Source organism: Brassica napus, chromosome C9, assembly GCF_020379485.1.
Source record: "Brassica napus cultivar Da-Ae chromosome C9, Da-Ae, whole genome shotgun sequence".
Taxonomy (NCBI): Eukaryota; Viridiplantae; Streptophyta; class Magnoliopsida; order Brassicales; family Brassicaceae; genus Brassica; species Brassica napus.
The window spans coordinates 24215486-24234604 of NC_063452.1; the positions used below are offsets into that span (position 1 = coordinate 24215486).

Here is a 19119-nt window from a genome sequence, read left to right on the forward strand (position 1 = left end):
GACACGTAAACGAACATGGCCATAGAAATAATTTATTAAAATGTACAGTAAAAGTCCAATAAAATCAAAAGAAAATCAATTCTTGCTTCATCTTGGTAAGAAAATTCAATAAATAGCATTTTCATATATATATTTTCTGGTATGAATTTATTGACATTTTTAAAAACGGAACGAGCCCCTTCTTGGTTGTTCTTCGTCAGTGTTCTCGGGAAGAAGGTAGGAGGAGATTGCGACACGTAATCACCGGAGTCGTCGGGAGAGAGAGAGAGAGTGAAGAGATCTGAAGGAGTCTACTCCGATGGGCACGCTTCAGTCGTGGCGTAAGGCTTATGGAGCCTTAAAAGACACCACCAAAGTCGGCCTTGTCCGCGTCAACAGCGATTACGCCGTACGCGCTTCTCCCGATTTTCTCAATTCTTTGTTTATATGAAAATCCATCTGTTAGTCGTTCGAATATTTTTTTTAAAATAAAATTTCATGTTGTTGTTATCTATAGGATTTAGATGTTGCCATAGTCAAAGCTACGAATCACGTCGAGTGTCCTCCCAAAGATCGCCATCTCAGAAGTGAGTGATTTCGATTTTCTTTTTGAATTCTGTTTTTTTTTTTTTTTTGAAAATAATTTCTCTATCTATTTGTATCAGAAATATTCGCAGCAACAGCAGTGACACGTGCTCGAGCAGATGTTGCCTATTGCATTCACGCCCTTACCCGCCGTTTGCATAAAACTAGAAACTGGACGGTACTCACTTAAACGTCAAATTTATTTTAAATATAAATATATATATATATATATGTATAAATCATTTAGTAATTGTTTCAAGTCGGATGAATCTCAAGACCAGCCTTGCTCATTTTTGAATGATTAATGATCCTTTAGGTTTTGAAATTGTGTTATTTGCTTTATGCGTATCCTCTCTCTTGTTGTTGTTGTTGCTGCTTCAATAGGTTGCTCTGAAAACACTCATTGTGATTCACCGGCTTCTAAGGGAAGGAGACCCCACATTTAGAGAGGAGCTTCTCAATTTTTCGCAGAGAGGCCGGATTCTGCAGATTTCCAACTTCAAGGATGATTCAGGCCCTATCGGTGAGTCGTCTACTACATTTGTTTTTTTTTTTTTTTAATCGGAGAGTGTTCAACGCTAACTTGGGCTTTTTTTTTTTTTGGTTTCTATCACAGCTTGGGATTGTTCAGCTTGGGTGCGTACTTATGCTTTATTCCTTGAGGAACGGCTTGAATGCTTCAGGGTTTTAAGATATGATACTGAGGCTGAACCTCTTACTAAGGCTACCCCAGGGCAGGATAAGGTATCACTTGTTTTCTTTGTCTTGCGTTTGAACCTCTTTTTTTTTTTTCTGTTTCTGGTGGTTTAGATTTGTGTATATATTATGGATTGGCAGGGGTACAGTAGAACCAGGGATTTAGATGGTGAAGAACTCTTGCTCCAGTTGCCTGCTTTGCAGCAGCTTCTCTATCGTCTCATCGGTTGCAAGGTACCTTTTTCATCTCTTCTGTTTGTGTAGCTGACTCTTTGTTGCTGCATTTACTTATCAATGAACTGTCTTGCCCTTTTACTTTGTTTTTTTTTTTTTTTTCAGCCAGAAGGCGCTGCTAACCACAATCATGTTATACAATATGCTCTGGCTCTGGTACGTGATTATGGTCCTGGTCACATACTTATCTGTTCCATGTTGAAAAGCAAAGCTAGAAATTTCTTTGCTTCTTTGTGATGGAATGATAGGTGTTGAAGGAGAGTTTTAAAGTCTATTGTGCCATCAATGACGGAATCATCAATCTCATTGACAAAGTAGGTCTAGTTTTTAATCATAGTTGTTATTATATCTCTCTATCTTCTTTCCTTTCTCCCTACTCAGTTTTTCATTTATTGCAGTTCTTTGAAATGCCTAAACATGAAGCCGTCACTTCCCTTGAAATATACAAGCGTGCTGGTCAGCAGGTGATGATGCCTATTGGACTTCTTTACACTTTCACGTGTGTAGTCACTTTCTTGTCTAAAACGAGAGAAAATGTAAAATTTTGCAGGCTCGTAGCCTTTCTGAATTCTATGAAGCTTGTAAAGGGTTGGAACTCGCTAGGAATTTTCAATTTCCTGTGTTAAGAGAGGTACTGCGTGAGCTTTTTCTGAATCAAAATGGATAATTATTGTTTGTACCTGTCACTTAATGCAGTGTGTTGTTTTATGTTTTCTCCAGCCCCCACAATCTTTTCTGACAACAATGGAAGAGTATATTAAAGAAGCACCGCGTGCTGTTGATGCCCCTGCTGAACCACTGGTATATTCATATCTTCTCATACTAATGATCCAGGAATATTTGGCCTTTTAGCCTCTTGCTAATGAAGTTGTCTACATCCCAGCTTCTAACTTATAGACCAGATGATGGACTCGAGGATACTGAACCGTCTCATGAAGAACGTGAAGTTGTGCTGCCTTCAGATGATGTCGTTCTTGTATCTGAAGAGACAGAACATTCCCCACCGCCTCCTCCTTCAGCTACCACTCAGTCTCAGGACATTATTGATACAGATGATCTACTGGTGAAAATCTTATTGTTGTTGCTTTACGAGTGTTGATTTCCATTGCTATTCTGAACTCTCTTTGTTCGATTTCCACGCAGGGTCTGAACACTGCCGCTCCTGATGCATCAGCGATCGAGGACCAAAATGCACTTGCTTTAGCCATAATCTCAACTGATGGTGGTGAGCTTCTTGTTATACCATCTTAATTGTATGCCCATAAATCTCCTTCCAGTGAGGTGATGTTACCCTTTTTTGGCTGATTCATTTCTGTTCTTGGTCCTATGTTTCCAGGTAACGCTTCAACGCCTCGTTCTTTCCAAGCAAACGATTACGACCCTACAGGATGGGAGCTTGCCCTGGTAACAACACCAAGCAACGATATCTCTGCAGCCACCGATAGGCAATTGGTAAAGCATTCTTCTCTTTGTTTTGTGTAGAACGCAAAAAATGTTTTTGTAGGCTAACTTTTCAAAAAACCATTAAATGAATAGGCTGGAGGGTTAGACACGCTTACACTGAACAGTCTATACGATGATGGAGCCTACATAGCCTCCCAACGCCCTGTCTACGGTGCACCAGCCCCCAACCCATTTGAAGTTCACGATCCTTTTGCAACGTCCAACGGTACTCTGCCACCTCAGCAGCCAGCTGTGAACAACCCCTTTGGTGCTTACCAGCCAACTTATGGGCAGCATCAACTACAGCTAGTAGGAGCACCAAACGCCCAAGCCAATAATAATAGTAGTAATCCATTTGGTGATTTTGGGGAATTCCCGGTTTCGCAGCAGCCAAATACAAGCGGGTTTGGTGATTTTGCGGTTAACCAACATAATAATCCGTTCCGCAGCACTGGTCTCATCTGATTATGTTTTCACGTTTGTATCTTCATTGGTTTTTTTTTTTGGTGGAGGGGAGGTAGAGAGCGAATTGGTTTTATTTGTGACTTGTGAGTAATTGAATTCACATGATTTGTTTGATCTATGTTGTTCTTAATACGAGTAAATCCCTTTATTCGCATTCTTAAAACTTATGGGCTCTCGAACTACACACTAATGGGCCTCATCTTTTGGTTCTCATTGCTTTTTTCCCCTTTGCGTCTATTGATAACTCGACACGTTTTTACTTTAGTGAACCAAACCACCGAATTATTTATTTTCTTATAAAGTTCAAATTCAGGGAGAAAGTCGTAAATTACACAACATTATCAGTTACTAGGCCTATCACAGTTACCAACTTATCGCCTTCACCCATGTCAGCATGTTTATCCCTTGATCTTAAGCGTGATTCTTAATGATTATTTAATATTTTAAATGTACTTAAATGGAGTTTAGAACCATAGTTAAGAAATTCCCATTTGGAACGTTCCAATGAGAGTTTCTTAATAAGGGATTCTTAAAATTTTTTTTTTTTTTTTAAAGATAAAATTTATTTATTAATTCAAACATATTAAAAGATAACATTTAAAACATATATTTTTTTAAAAAAAAAACATAAAAATAAAGACTAGTACAATAATCGAGAATAATTTGGAAAAACATCTGAGCTCAGTAGTTGTCTCCAGCACGTCCAAATTTACGCCATATATGTTCAACCAAATCAGCTTTGAGCTGTTGATGCATTTGTCTATCACGAATTCTAGTTCGAACACCCATCATATTGGCGATATTTGAAAGTATATCTGCAGAATACGTGAGATCGACATGTGGAGTTCCGGTGTCTACTCTTTGTTGGAACTCTGAAACATCAAAATGAGTGTATCCATCTCGTTCGTCTTCTACTATCATATTATGGAGTATGATACATGCTCGCATAATCTTTCCAATTTTGGCTTTATCCCAAAAAAGTGCGGGATTTTTAACAATGGCAAATCGAGCTTGCAAGACTCCAAAAGCACGCTCGACATCTTTTCGGACAACTTCTTGATGTTGAGCAAATAAAGCCGCTTTCGGACCTTGTGGTATTGGAATAGATTGGATAAAAGTTACCCATTTCGGATAAATACCATCGGTGAGATAGTAAGCCAAATGATACTCTTTTCCATTGACAGAGAAAGTAACTTGCGGAGCTTGACCTTTTATTATGTCATCAAAAACATGTGAGCGATCAAGAACACTGATATCATTTAAGGTACCTGGAGGTCCAAAAAACGCATGCCATATCCATAAATCATACGAAGCAACCACCTCTAACACGATTGTGAGTTTACCCGAACCACGTGAATATTGACCTTTCCAAGCGGTGGTACAATTCTTCCACTCCCAATGCATACAATCGATGCTCCCTATCATCCCAGGAAAGCCACGTTGCTCACCAATATAAAGTAGACGTTGAAGATCAGTTGGTGTTGGTCTTCTGAGGTACTCATCGCCGAATAAATATATTATTCCTTCCACAAAATGTTCCACACACAACCGAGCTATCGTGGCACCGAGTCGGAGGTATTCGTCAACAGCATCAGCCGCAGAACCATAGGCCAAGACACGTATGGCTGTTGTACACTTCTGAAGTTGAGAGAGACTAAGCCTTCCGAGAGCATCTTTCTTTTGTCGAAAGAATTCAACATCATTGGAGAGTCGATCAACAATACGCATGAACAATCTCTTGTTCATTCTAAATCGTCATCGGAATAGATTTTCAGGATATGTTGGAGTTTCACTGAAATAATCATTCCATAAACGTAGATCGTCTTCTTCACGATTTCTTTCGATATGAATTCGTTTTTTCCTTCTTTTCCTTTCTTCTTGTTGATTACCATAATTTTCCGCCAAATTCTCGAATGTTTGTTCAAAATGTTGATCAAAATATTGATCAAAACTTTCATCATCTACTCCCTCAAAATTGTTATTAGAAGATGAAGCCATATATGTGATGAAAATGTAAAAAAGTGTTTTGCGGAAGAAGGATCAAAATGTGAGAGTGAAGGACGGTTTTTCAAACGTGAGAGTGAAGAAGGATCAAAATGTTGAATAATGTGAACGTAGTAAAGAAGTGAAGAAGTTGAGCAAATAAGAAAAAATGGGAGAGTGAAATCTTGATTGAGAGGAGTGACTTTAAAATCTTGTGTGATTTTTAATTTTGATCGAGAGAAGTGGTTTTGAAATCTTGTATCATGAATAACTTTATATAGAGTAAGAGGAGTTGTTTTGTCCTAAACATACAAAAACATAGATAATCTCGTGACTGAAATCATGCATTATCTCGTGACATGCACGTCCAAAACCGTGGATAATCTCGTGACCAAAACATGCAGACAAGTAGAACATCTCGTGACCAAAACATGCATACAAATAAAACCATTGACTCTCATGCACGTCCAAAAACAATCTCGTGACACATACATACAAACATAACCTGTCGTGACTTCTCTTGCCAAACCGAACATGACATCTCGTGCATCTCGTGACTTCTCTTGCCTCTGTGTCTATGCTTCAAATGGTCCTACAATCATATACATGTAAATACATCAGTGAGTCAACCCAATGTTCAACATAGTTCATGTAAATGCATCAGTGATCTCAAATATATAAGGAAACAAGGATGTGGCAAGCAAATAAATAAAACAGAGCATTTCACATTTAACATTGAAGCATACAATATTTTACAGATAGATGTTAAACAGAACATGAAACAGACCATTACACAGAACATCAAACCGAAAATTTAACCAAAGACACTAGTTTGTAGACATCAAACAGAACATTAACCCAACATCTCTGTTATTAGCTTCTGCTTAAGCGCTTCTTCAAATTCAGATAGTGGTTCATTTTTGCCAATGAGCCTCTCTAGCAAACCCATCTTCGAGAGTCTTTCTTTCACAGCCAAGTCTTTCTCTCTAATAGACCACATGGTCTGAAACTGAGAGGCAGCCTGCTGATCTACCACATTTCTCTTACCAGATGCTGCTTTCGCTGCATTCACACCAGGAGGACGTTTCGTTGCTTCATCATCAAGATCGACAGTTGCTTGGGAGCTGGCTGATTGTGCTCCATCCTCACACTTTCTTTTCCTAGCGATCCCTCTTACTTGTTGTAAGCTCACACCACTTTTGGTCATGCCGCAGTTCCTCCCAAGCGTGGTGAAGGTTAAACTTCTTCTTATGGTCATTGTAGAAGATTCCATGTGTTTGAGGAAGAATAGAATGAGAGATCGTGTTTGAAGATGAAAAGAAAGAGAGAAAGCTACAGGATTTTATAAATGAAAAGAGCTACCAGTTGGCTTTTAATTGCCTTTACTCTAACAAATTTATTAGATTTGATTGCCTTAACTCTAACAAGTTTATTACCAAGCAGACTCTCCTAACACGCATTAATCAGATTTGAGAGTTATCAGAAGCATTCATCACCACCACAACCACAATATAACAAGCATATTCACTACCTTAACCTAACTCTAACCATCACCTAACTCTAATTACCATCACCTAACTCTAAGCATTTATTAACATAAGTAATGAGATCAAGTTTGCACACTAACCTAACCGAGAGAGGGTGATACGCCTCCAAGAGCTTGAAGAGTGGCGTTGAGATGACTTGAGAGCTACCGGTTTTGATACGCCTCCTGTGTTTCACTCCTCAAGTTCTCACTAATTTGTGCATTCTGATCTTTCCTTCCTCGCATGATTCATCAATGCAAACCAAATTAGCAAAGCACACAGTGTAACAAAGAACCATATAATTAAAAACAAGTGTCTTCATATTCATAACACCTAATTAAATCACCTTTGAACTTTAGACATATGATCAATCAAAACCGATAGAGTCTGTTGGGAGACTTCTTCCTCTCCAGAATAGCAGATAGAGAAATCTTCCTCACACTACCTGATAAGAAAATAAAAAAGGGATTCACCTTTAAACTTTAGACATATGATCAATCAAAACCCTAATAGAGATTAATACAAAGAAGGATGAGGTGAGAAAGTTAATTACTTGGGTAGTTGATCTGGAAGTTGAATAGAACATGAGAGCCATCTGAAAGAGCGACGGAGTAGACCGACAGAGTTGTCGCCCTCTCCATCGTTCCTCTGACACCGAAGACGACAGAAGACGGAGGAGTCGCCGTCAAGTCTCCGAGAGTCGTCGATCGTGGTGGGTTTCCACCGTTCCTCTGACGGCGAAGATGAGAGAAGACAGAGGCGACGCCGTGAGTAGACCGAGAGAGTCGTCGCCCTCTCCATCGTTTCTCTGACACCGAAGACGACAGAAGATGGAGGAGTCGCCGTCAAGTCTCCGAGAGTCGTCGATCGTGGTGGGTTTCCACCGTTTCTCTGACGGCGAAGATGAGAGAAGACAGAGGCAACGCCGTGAGAACCGAGAGACTCGTCGATCGTGGTGGGTTGTCATCGTTGATCTGACGGTGAAGAGGATAGAAGACGGAGGAGAGGTCGACAGCATCGACAGAGTCGTCGATCGCTTGCGGAGAAAACGAAAACAGAAGAGAAAACGACAGACAAAATGAGAGAAAAGAAAAATGAAAAAAAAAACAGAGGCTGTTTCAGTCTGACAAGTAGAAGAAAACACCCTTTAAATTCGGTTCCCAAAATGCATAATCAAGGATCGATTATTTCCTTTTATTTTACTTTACATTTAATTAAATGAGCTTATTTCATTAAGGACCCCTTAAGCACCAGCGATATTCATGGTCTTAGCAATCCAGCGGGATAATGTTCTAATAATTCTGGAACCGTTAGATCAACCTCGTATCCCTCGTATCCCTCTTACACTAACCGTCCGATCATCTTTAAACACAAAATATTTCTTTTATTTTAATAAAAAAGAAAACCAATTTTATATTTTCAAAAAGAGAAAAAGACAAAAATAGCACTAAATCAAGTTTTTGTTTCCAAACTAGCACTCAAGGTCAAAAGTCACAAAAATAGCATTTAATGTTTTATCAAAAGTCACAAACTTAGGGTTTAGAGTTAAAGGGTGGGGTTTAGGATTTAGAGTTTAGGGTTTAGGGTTTAGAGTTTAGGGTTTAGGGTTTAAATTTTAGGGTTTAGGGTTTAGATTTTAGGGTTTATGGTTTAGAGTTTAGGGTTTAGGGTTTAGGGTTTAGGGTTTAAAATTTAGGGTTTAGAGTTTAGGGTTTAGGGTTTAGGGTTTAAAATTTAGGGTTTAGAGTTTAGGGTTTAGGGTTTAGAGTTGAGAAATGAGGTTTTGGATTTAAGATTTCAAATTTTGAAAAATAAAAAAATTAAAATTTTCAAAGGATAAACTTAGAAAGATGTTATTTTGGTCATTTTAGTTTTTGAATGTTATTTTTGTTATATAAACTTAGAAAAGTGCTATTTTGGAGATTTGGCCTTACAAAAATCCCTTTCTTTAACCCACACAACTTCTCCGTTCAAGCAGCATTACACGCTCTCTCTTCTTCCTTCCGCTCTCTGTGCGAATTCATGTTTGACATGGCGACGGAGCAGCATCCGATCTCACTCCCACCATATCCTCAGGTAATACAATTTAACCGCCTCAGATCTTGAAATTATATCCTCGATTTTTTTTTTTAATTATTCTAATTTCTGTGGGAATTAGATGATCATGGCAGCGATCGAAGCATCTAATAACAACGCAAACGGATGCAACAAAACGGCGATCGCGAAGCACATCGAGTCAACTCAGTCGATTTTACCACCGTCTCACTCCACGCTTCTCAACTACCATCTCAACCAGATGAAACAATCCGGCCAGATCGTGATGGTGAAAAACAACTACATGAAACCAGATCCACATGCTCCGCCCAAGCGTGGACGTGGCCGTCCTCTGAAACCGAAACCGAAACCTCAGGGAGATTCGAGCCACGTGGCGATCCCTGCTCCCTCGGTTTCTCCGCCAAGGACTAGAGGTCGTCCTCCTAAGGTGAATGATTCTTCTTCAGAGGCGAAATCAAAGGTATCGCCGAATGTTTCTGGGAGGCCACGAGGACGACCTCCGAAGAAGGCGAAGACTGAATCGGAGAAGGTTAAAGAGGCCACGTCTCAGCCTAGCAATGGTGAGCGTCGGGGTCGTGGAAGCCCACTGAAAGTGAAACCAGTAGTGATGGTGCCTGTTGCGTAAGCCTTAAGCAATCCGAATAAGCTTTGATTAGAAACTTTAGCAATTTTTAACCTTTTAAATAAAAATTAGTTTTTCTCTTAATTTCCGGTTTTGGCATTTCTTAATGGTTAATTGTATGTGTGTTTGTCTATATATATATAAAGTTAGATTTTTCCATTTTTCTGACAAGTGGTAGAGGGCTTTTGTCACACGTGTTATCCATGTATTTTTTTACATTTTAGGTCTTTCTTCTTTTAGATTATACTAGATCTCGATCCGCGCAACCGCGCGGATTTTTGTTTTCATTTATTTTTATATAAATATTTTGTTTTTAATTCTAAATTGGTATATATTATAATATATATGTGTCTATCAAATTTTAAAACATAATAAGTTTACGGTATATTTTTTCATTGAATAGATTGTTTCAAACTGTCACATGTATTTGTATCTTCTTCTATATATATATTTTCGGATTATTATTTCATTATTAAAATCGTAACTATATATATAAAGATTAGTAAAATATTGTTTTATTGTCATATTCAAAGATATTGTAACATTTCACAAATTTAAAAAGTTTTTAAAAAATTAAACTTTTCGCTTCATAGATTTATATTATCGAGTAAATAATTAAAAATTTAGTTTTTCTTTAATTTTTAAAATAAACTATATAGTTTAAAATTTGTTTTCATTGGTTTAAGGTAGTAAAGATTAATCATTGTTAGATAATATGATTTTTGTTATTTAAAAAAAAATCTTTATAATTTTAAAAGTTAACATCGATAAATATTTAAATATTTAACATATTGAGGTATAGCATTACAACATTAAATTATATCTATTTAATTTATACTATCTATAAATCCAATGGATCATCTATTGTTTAAATCCAATTATTGATAGTCCAATAAAAATTTCTCTTAAGCCCAAAATTTAAATGATAAGATTAGATAGAGATTAAATGTAACATGACTTTCTAAGAAGAGTTTTTTGCAGAATTGACCTATAACTTAAAGTCAAACACAAAACTAACCTCTTTTTTTAAAAAATTGGTTTTGCCCTATTCACCCCACAAGTTCATATAATTTACGAAAATGCCATCAATTTTTTTTTTCTTTTTTTTTTCAAAAATAACATTTTTACTCTTTCACCCTCATCATTTTCAAGTAATTACAAGATTGCCATTGTCATCAATACCACAACCACCATGAACAACCAATTTGAAGCTCTTAATGCTCCCAAAATCGATTTACCCTTCTTCTTTTTCCATTCTTGTGAACTAAACACAACATATCTCTCACTTTCTCTCCACAATGAGCTAAAAAACCCAAGATTTTGATTCTAAATTTTTTATGGTTCATAGAGTCATAGAAGCTAACGATTCTGGGTGGGTTACTTTCGTTTGTGATTCTGTGTGCTTGGAGAAGCCTTATGTATGCTAAGGAACTTATCTCACCAATTTAAGGTATGACATCGAGTTTTTTTCCAGATCTGTTCGTCAGACGACTTACTTGGGAAGTCGTCTCGCTGTAGACAACTTACCTGGAAGTCGTCTGGTCAACGCAGAGGTTATTTTTGCAATTGACTTTGAAATCTGTAACCTGAGACGACTGAAAGTTAAGTCATCTGTTTTTGTTTGGTTTCAAAAAAATTTCCAAAGAACCTACACGACTTACATTTCAGTCGTCATAGGTTAGTTTTGCATTTGACTGGATAATTTCAGAAGTTTGACTTCCCTAGACGACTTACATTTCAGTCGTCTGGCGAAAATTAAAATAATAATATTTTTAAAAAAGTAGACGACTTACAGTTAAGTCGTCATAGGTTAGTTTTGCAATTGAAAAAAAAACTTCAAAATTTAATTATACACAGACGACTTATAATTCAGTCGTCCACGAGACGACTTAGTTGTAAGTCGTCTAGGATTTTTTTCCGAGATTCTGGTCAAACCTCGTAAATCCTGGACGACTTACATTTCAGTCGTCTCGTGGACGACTGAATTATAAGTCGTCTGTATATAATTAAATCTTGAAGTTTTTTTTTTCAATCGCAAAACTAACCTATGACGACTTAACTGTAAGTCGTCTACTTTTAAAAAAATATTATTATTTTAATTTTCACTAGACGACTGAAATGTAAGTCGTCCAGAAAAGTCAAACTTCTGAAATAATCCAGTCAAATGCAAAACTAACCTATGACGACTGAAATGTAAGTAGTCTAGCTTTTTTGGAGTTTTTTTTTAGCCAAACAATAGTAGACGACTTATTTTTCAGTCGTCCGAAATAACAGATTTCAAAGTCAATTGCAAAAATAACCTCTGCGTTGACCAGACGACGTATAGTTTAGTCGTCTGGACAACTTAGATTGAAGTCGTCCGCGTCTTCTCCGCTAGTTTTTAAGTCTTCTACGTTAGTTTTTGAATAACTTGTATTTTTAAGAGTGATAAGTAACTTCAAGATATGTAAAACTCATATTTACAAAATATGTTCTCTCCCTTAGTTTTACTAAATTTGACTAAGTTTTTCAACGTAAACTTATAATAAAATATGATATGCTTTGACTAGTTACTATTGTTTGTTTCCATCTCTTAAGTATTATTGTTATAGACAATAATGATGACTATTGTTATGAGTTGGAAGAAGGGTTAAAATGCTTCTTAAAATGTTGTATCAATATAAAGCTACCAACATTCTTGTTTATTAAGATGAGAAAAAGGTCATTGGAGTTTATTATTGCATATGAGAGATCCAAAGATTAGAAAAAGGCTACTGAAGTCTATTATTTCATTGATTTGTAAATGTGTAAACACATTGTTAGCACATTTAATACATCTTGGAAAACATTATTGCTGATTTTACAAAAAAATTCACAACTAAAAGAGTAGACATGCAATTCACAAAACAGACCACAAACAAAACTATTATAGATCATTCCTCTACAAAGACAAGCTTGGATTCCACTTGAGTAGACAAGACCACACGACTTTTAAGAAGTCCAGACGACTTCTAAGAAGTCCAGAAGACTTCCAGGAAGTTCAGACGACTTTGTCAGAAGACTTTTAGGAAGTTCAGACGACTTCCAGACGACTTTACAGGAAGTCCAGACGACTTTACAGGAAGTCCAGACGACTTTGTCAGAAGACTTCCAAGAAGTCCAGACGACTTCCAGACGACTTCCAGACGACTTCCAGACGACTAACAGGTAAGTCGTCCCAGAAGTCTTCCAGATCAGAAAAACCTGCATATTAAATCCAGATCTGAAAAACCTGCATATCCAAAAATGTTCAAATGGCTTAAAAACAGAAAAAATGAGTGAAAGATTAGATAAATCTACATTTACAGAACACACAAAAGTACATATCTAAAAATAATAGATCTACCTTTAAATTAGTGGAAGATGAGTACCATCTAATTAAAAACCTGCAAAAAAGATAGATTAGTAAGAAAGACATGAGACAAAACTGGAAAATTCATATAAAGTTTGGTGTTTTCAAGTCAAAGAGATTAGAGTGGGTTTGGAGAGTTTTAGTTTGGGAAAAAAGTCAGAACTTTATACAACAAGAAGTTACCAAATGAAGAAAAATCAGACATAAGAACTTACCAAAACGCTCAGATCTATTATGAAAAGGAGACTTCGTCAGAAGACTTCCATGAAGTCCAGACGACTTCCTGGAAGTCCAGACGACTTTGTCAGAAGACTTCCAAGAAGTTCAGACGACTTCCAGACGACTAACAGGTAAGTCGTCCAAGAAGTCTTCCAGATCTGAAAAACCTGCATATCAAATCCAGATCTGAAAAACCTGCATATCCAAAAACGTTCAAATGACTTAAAAATAGAGAAAATGAGTGGAAGATTAGACAAATCTACATTTACAGAACACACAAAAATACATATCTAAAATTAATAGATTTACCTTTAAATTAATGGAAGATGTGTACCATTTGATTAAAAACCTGCAAAAGAGATAGATTAGTAAGAAATACATGAGACAAAACTGAAAAATTCATATAAAGTTTGGTGTTTTCAAGTCAAAGAGATTAGAGAGAGGTTGGAGAATTTTAGAATGATGAACATTACATTTTTGTTGCAGCCATTTGAGAGGAGGAGAGAGAATGTGTAAATTTTTCTTTATATAGGGAGACAAAAAATCCAATTAGGTTAAATATTTTTGACTCAGACGACTTCCTGGACGACTTACATTTCAGTCGTCTGGTGAAGAAATTAAAACAGACGACTTACATGTAAGTCGTCCAGAAGAGTTTAATATTTTTAGCGGGAAATTAAATATTTTTAGCGGGAAACTAAAATAGAAGACTTTCCAGACGACTTACTTGTAAGTCGTCTGGTTTAAATTATTTAAGCGGGAAAATAATTATTTTAAAAAATTTTAGGCGGGAATATTTGGACGACTTACATGTAAGTCGTGTGTTTTAATTTCTTCACCAGACGACTGAAATGTAAGTCGTCCGAGTAAATTATTCAACAGACGAATGAAATATACGTCGTCCGAGTAAATTATTCAACAGACGACTGAAATATAAGTCGTCTACACCCTAAACATAACCTCTAAACTTAATTATCTAATTAAAGACTTCATAAAATCAAATCAAACTTGAAAAGTGTTTACTATACACATAAATAAACACATATAGGTGAAAACTAATTTTTGAAAAAAATATTTTAGTTTTCCAAAATCTAACCCTAACAATACATACAATACTACAACATATGTTTGCCAAACTCCTAAACCAAAGTATTTCATGATTCACTACTTCCACTCATCTATCTTAAAAACAAATCAATTTTATCATATCTTAATTTATATCACTTAAAACTGTTTATAATTACTTGATTTTTATTTTTCACGCATCAAAATATTTTTTTACAAGATTTATAAATTATTTTTAAAATAAACCGGTACCAGACGACTTACACTTCAGTCGTCCAGACGACTTCTAACATCTCAGACGATTTACTAGGGCTATATTCGTAAAAATGGCTTCTGTTTTTTTGTTTGGTCACAAGAGGCTGAGCTGTAATTTCACTAGGCTTTTAGGTTAGTTTTGCATTTGATTCAAGTTTGAGTATAGGTTTGGGGTTAAAATCAAGTTGTGGGTTAGTTTTGGCAAAAATCCCTTTAAGAATAGGTCCATTGGGTCCATTTTTAAAAAAATCACACATGAATCAAGGTTGTGACTTCTGTTTTAATATATAATATAAGATTATTGCAATTTGGCCAATTACTTTATAATCGTGAACCATTTAATCATTTTCGCACTAACTATTATCGTATGAAGTTTGATAATCTATTTTATTGTTCACTAAAATTCAAGATACATAAAGAAATAAATAAAATAATAAAAATATATTTTACATATTTAATTTATTCACAACTAAACATTACATAAATTTTGTTATTTTATTACTTTTTACCATTTATTATTATTTAATTTACAAATTATATATTTTTTTAACTATTAAAAATATAAAATGACCAAACTACTAAGAAGAAATTATAGTCTAATACATAATCTAAACATAAAACTTCCACAGTCAGAGAGAAAAAGTAAAATACCATAGTAACACTACCTCAATAAAGGTTTGGAGCTGAAAAAGATCAACAAATAAGACTAATCTAACTCATCTTATCATATAATGTATTGGCTAGAACAAGCAGATGTCAGAAAAAGGTAAAAAAATAAAATATGAGACCAAGCAATCCCCAGAACACAAAAGATCGCGATCAAGCACCAGCGCAAAAAACCAAAAAAAGCGAGTCAAAGAAAGAATAATCATCGGTAAAGTCACTACGAAACGAAAAGACGCATGTCTAAAGCATCGGAAACACAGCCACTAGCTAAGAGATAAGAAGCACCTTGCAAACTAAACAAGCACATACAAGGCGCTCATGCCAGCGAAGAACCACAAAACTCTGAATAGAAAAAACCAAAGCTCCAAAAGACTAACTCCGCACACCTACACCAAGTGATGCATCAGAAGAAGATAAACAACCTGAATGGGGAAGAATGGAAGCCAACCACCAAAAAACCAAAGTTTAAGCTTGAGACCATAAACAACCTTCCAAGCGTACAAAACATACACAGAGAAAAACACTATCCAAACCTGGAGTAGCAAATATGGCGAAAGGGAGAGCCACAAGAGACATGATCAGCGATAAAAGGTGCAACGAAATGAGAGAACAAAAAGATGAAAAGAGACAAAATGAAATCAACAAACCGTGGAGCCATCCTCGAGCTATGAAAAAGAGCATAGAAGTCAGATCACCAAAAACCCGATCTTAAAAACCACGACGAGCAGAGACTATTGACGGCAAACCAACGACGAAGAAAACAACATCAATGACAACTAAACTCTGACCCAACCCAACGAGATGTAGTTTCTAACCTTAGCCAAAACCTAAGGAAAAAGAGGACCAATATTGACCGAAATAACATAGAACGCTATAAAAAACAACCGCACAACATGGAATTAATATGTCTGATCTATAACAAATACCAGATAATCTCACAGAAAAAAGAAGGTCGGGAAAGACAAAAGCACATATAAAATACTACATAACACAATAAAATACTAAATCACGTTCTTCACAAATAAATACTAACCACATAATCACATCATAAAAAAAATCATATTTAAGAACAATAAAACAATATTCCGAGCGATGCGCGGAAAATCCCCTAGTTATTAATAAATTAAGGGATGAGTAGATAAACGACGTATGATGAGAATGTAATTCGAATTTGCTGTGATGTAATGTGAATGTTGGAGAAATTATTAACATTGTCATTTCAATATTTAAAGAGGTTTTGTTGTTCCTTTCGGTCTCAGCATGAGCTAGGCTTCTCAAATGATAACGACGGTAACACCTCGACCGCCTATGGTTAATGGGCCATCTACGTCTGCTCTCTCGGTCTGTGGGTTCCATCCCGATCCAACGGTCGGTGCGTTAATTTTACGAAGACTTTAAATCATTGTTTATTGACTCTGAAATCACCACCCGACCTTTCCCTGTGATTTGGCCTCACTTGCACAGTATCACGAATCACTTCCTGATAGGTCACCCATCATTTCACTACTCCAACCCAAGCACGCTTAACCATGGAGTTCTAAACTGATGTGTGACGAAAAAGGTAAGTCAACTTTGGTGACATAGGTAGCCAAATCAATCATCTTAAGTCTTTTCCATATATCACAACTCGGGATGTTACAATTCACCTCCTCTCAAAGAACGCAACATCCTCGTTGTGCCCCACGACATGTCTTAAGATGCCTCTAGGCTCAGAGCTGAGATGACTAACCTGGTTTTGATACCACTTGTAACGCCCCGACCGCCCATGACTAATGGGCCATCCACGCTCGTTCACTCGGTCCGTGGACCCCATTCCATCCGACGGTCGGTCCGTTAATTTTACGAAGGCTTGAAATCACTGTTTAGTGATCCTGCAATCATCATCCGACCTTTCCATGTGCTTTGGCCTCATTCGCACGGTATCACGAATCACTTTCCGATAAGTCAACCATCTTTCACTACTCCAGTCCAAGCACGCTTAACCTTAGAGTTCTAAACGGATATGCGACGGAAAAGGTAAGTTAGCTTTGGTAACATAAATAGCTAAATCAATTCTCTTAAATCTTTTCAATATATTTCAATTCACGACTCGGGATGTTGTATGTTACAACGACAACTTGGAAATATATTTGATCACAATTCGAATTAATGTGATATGAGTAATGAACAGCACACGGTTAAATTAATGATTTAGACTATTATTCTTTCCATTTTGATTGTATAAACAAAACTTAGAAAATGATGAAGAGGGCTTGTCATGGATGAAGGGGGCCTGTCATGGACATGCATTGGACCTAATTAGTACAGAACTTCAAATTTTGATATATTAGTAATCATGCTTAAGCCTAGGCCTAGGCGTTCGGGTACCCGTTGGTATTCGGATCGGATTTTTCGGGTTTTCGGATTTTCGGGTTTACGCTTCTAGGTCGCATACTAAAATTTTATTAGTACGGGTCGGGTTCGGATAATAACACTTCGGGTTCGGTTCAAAATTTTATTGCATCATAAAACCCATAAAGTAATCATATATCGTACGGATTCGGGTAATATCGGTTCGGTTCGGATATAGCCAAAGTAAAAAACAAAATTTTTGAAGTAAAACATAAAGAAAAACATCTAAATTAAATAAAAATTAATCTATCACATATAAAATTGATAAAATAACAATAAAATGTTAAATCAAACATGAAAACAAACATCATTAGTAAAAAATATGTATTGCCTTATAGAGAGTAGACTTTTTATTTCAATGAGCAAATTATAAAATACTTATTTATAACTAATTGTGTACTTAAAGCATTTATTAGAATTTTAATATTTATTATTGTATATAATATTACCACAAATATTGAATTTAATAATTGGAATACTTATATATATTTCAAAATATTTATATTGACTATTAATTTCGAATTTTTCGGGTTACCCGTTCGGGTTCGGTTAATAACACTTCGGGTTCGGATATTTTTTGTACCACCCTACAAGACCCGTTCGGTTATTTTTACGTTTCGGGTCGGATAACGGGTCGGGTTTTTTTGTTCGGGTTCGGTTCGGATTTTGGGTTCCGGATTTTATGCCCGGGCCTACTTAAGCCTGCTGCTCAGAAGAGGATTTTTTTGGATAAAATATATTTCGAGTAGGCCACGATTCATAATTTTTTTCCTTTTTGATTATATTCAGCAATATTCATAATATATAACTAACTTAACATTGAGAAAGCTAGTTTTAAAAGTATGTAGTCTACTCATAAAGTTCGAATATTCTAAGAAAGTATGTATAAAAAGACTTCCAAGTTCCGACGAGATGTCGTTTCTCATTACCAGTAACATCCTTTCATATTTACACAAATACCGGCATGGCGCGGCATGTGATGACCAAAACCTGTGAATTTGGGACAGTGATTTCGTGAACAAAAGAGAAGACGTTTTTTTTTGTTTTGAAGGCCTCGCAAGTGGGTCCATTAACAAACAAACAAAAATATGAAATGGGTATGAACACATCGATTTTTGGTCTCGTGGATATGTCCTACTTATTTCACGGGTCGAGAAAAAAAGAAAAAACACATCAAAACTCATAACCACTTCGTATGACTGATCTTCTTTTTGTGGTCGACATATGACTGTGATCTATATTTACAACTCCTTTCGTTTACAAAAACAGATTTTTTTAGTGTTTTCACACATGTTAAAAAACACATTAATTACTATAATAAATATATTATTTTTTGTAATTTTCAATAATTTTTAACTAATAATAATTCAATAAACTCAATTAATTTTTTTAAAGATCATAACTTTTTCATAGAAAATACAAAAAAATTATCTTTGTGAAATAATTTTTTTTTCTAAAAGTATAACTTAATGAAACAGAGGGAATATATTCATATGTACAATATGTATATTTTATAAACTTTTTTAGCTACGTACTTTTCTTGTAAAATGTTGTACATAAATTAC

The 19119-nt window shown here is 35.8% G+C and overlaps 3 protein-coding genes across 3 annotated transcripts; 2 read left to right on the forward strand and 1 right to left on the reverse strand.

Annotated features, from left to right (window-relative positions):
* The first annotated feature begins 125 nt into the window (after window positions 1-125).
* LOC106402391 (putative clathrin assembly protein At2g01600) lies at window positions 126-3556 on the forward strand. The gene is made up of 15 exons (XM_048768508.1): window positions 126-388; window positions 497-566; window positions 645-742; window positions 949-1087; window positions 1181-1308; window positions 1402-1494; window positions 1600-1650; window positions 1743-1808; window positions 1893-1958; window positions 2045-2125; window positions 2215-2295; window positions 2378-2557; window positions 2638-2719; window positions 2831-2946; window positions 3031-3556. Exons 1-15 carry the CDS (start codon window positions 299-301, stop codon window positions 3400-3402), a joined length of 1713 nt encoding a protein of 570 aa, XP_048624465.1. The 5' UTR covers window positions 126-298; the 3' UTR covers window positions 3403-3556.
* Window positions 3398-8382, reverse strand: LOC125592892. Its single transcript, XM_048768509.1, has 3 exons — window positions 7465-8382; window positions 7013-7356; window positions 3398-6629 (listed from the first exon to the last, which is right to left on the reverse strand). Exon 3 carries the CDS (start codon window positions 5146-5148, stop codon window positions 4084-4086), a length of 1065 nt encoding a protein of 354 aa, XP_048624466.1. The 5' UTR covers window positions 5149-6629; window positions 7013-7356; window positions 7465-8382; the 3' UTR covers window positions 3398-4083.
* Window positions 8383-8822: 440 nt separating this feature from the next.
* LOC106404543 (HMG-Y-related protein A-like) lies at window positions 8823-9747 on the forward strand. Its single transcript, XM_013845261.3, has 2 exons — window positions 8823-8987; window positions 9070-9747. Exons 1-2 carry the CDS (start codon window positions 8934-8936, stop codon window positions 9589-9591), a joined length of 576 nt encoding a protein of 191 aa, XP_013700715.1. The 5' UTR covers window positions 8823-8933; the 3' UTR covers window positions 9592-9747.
* Window positions 9748-19119: the final 9372 nt, after the last annotated feature.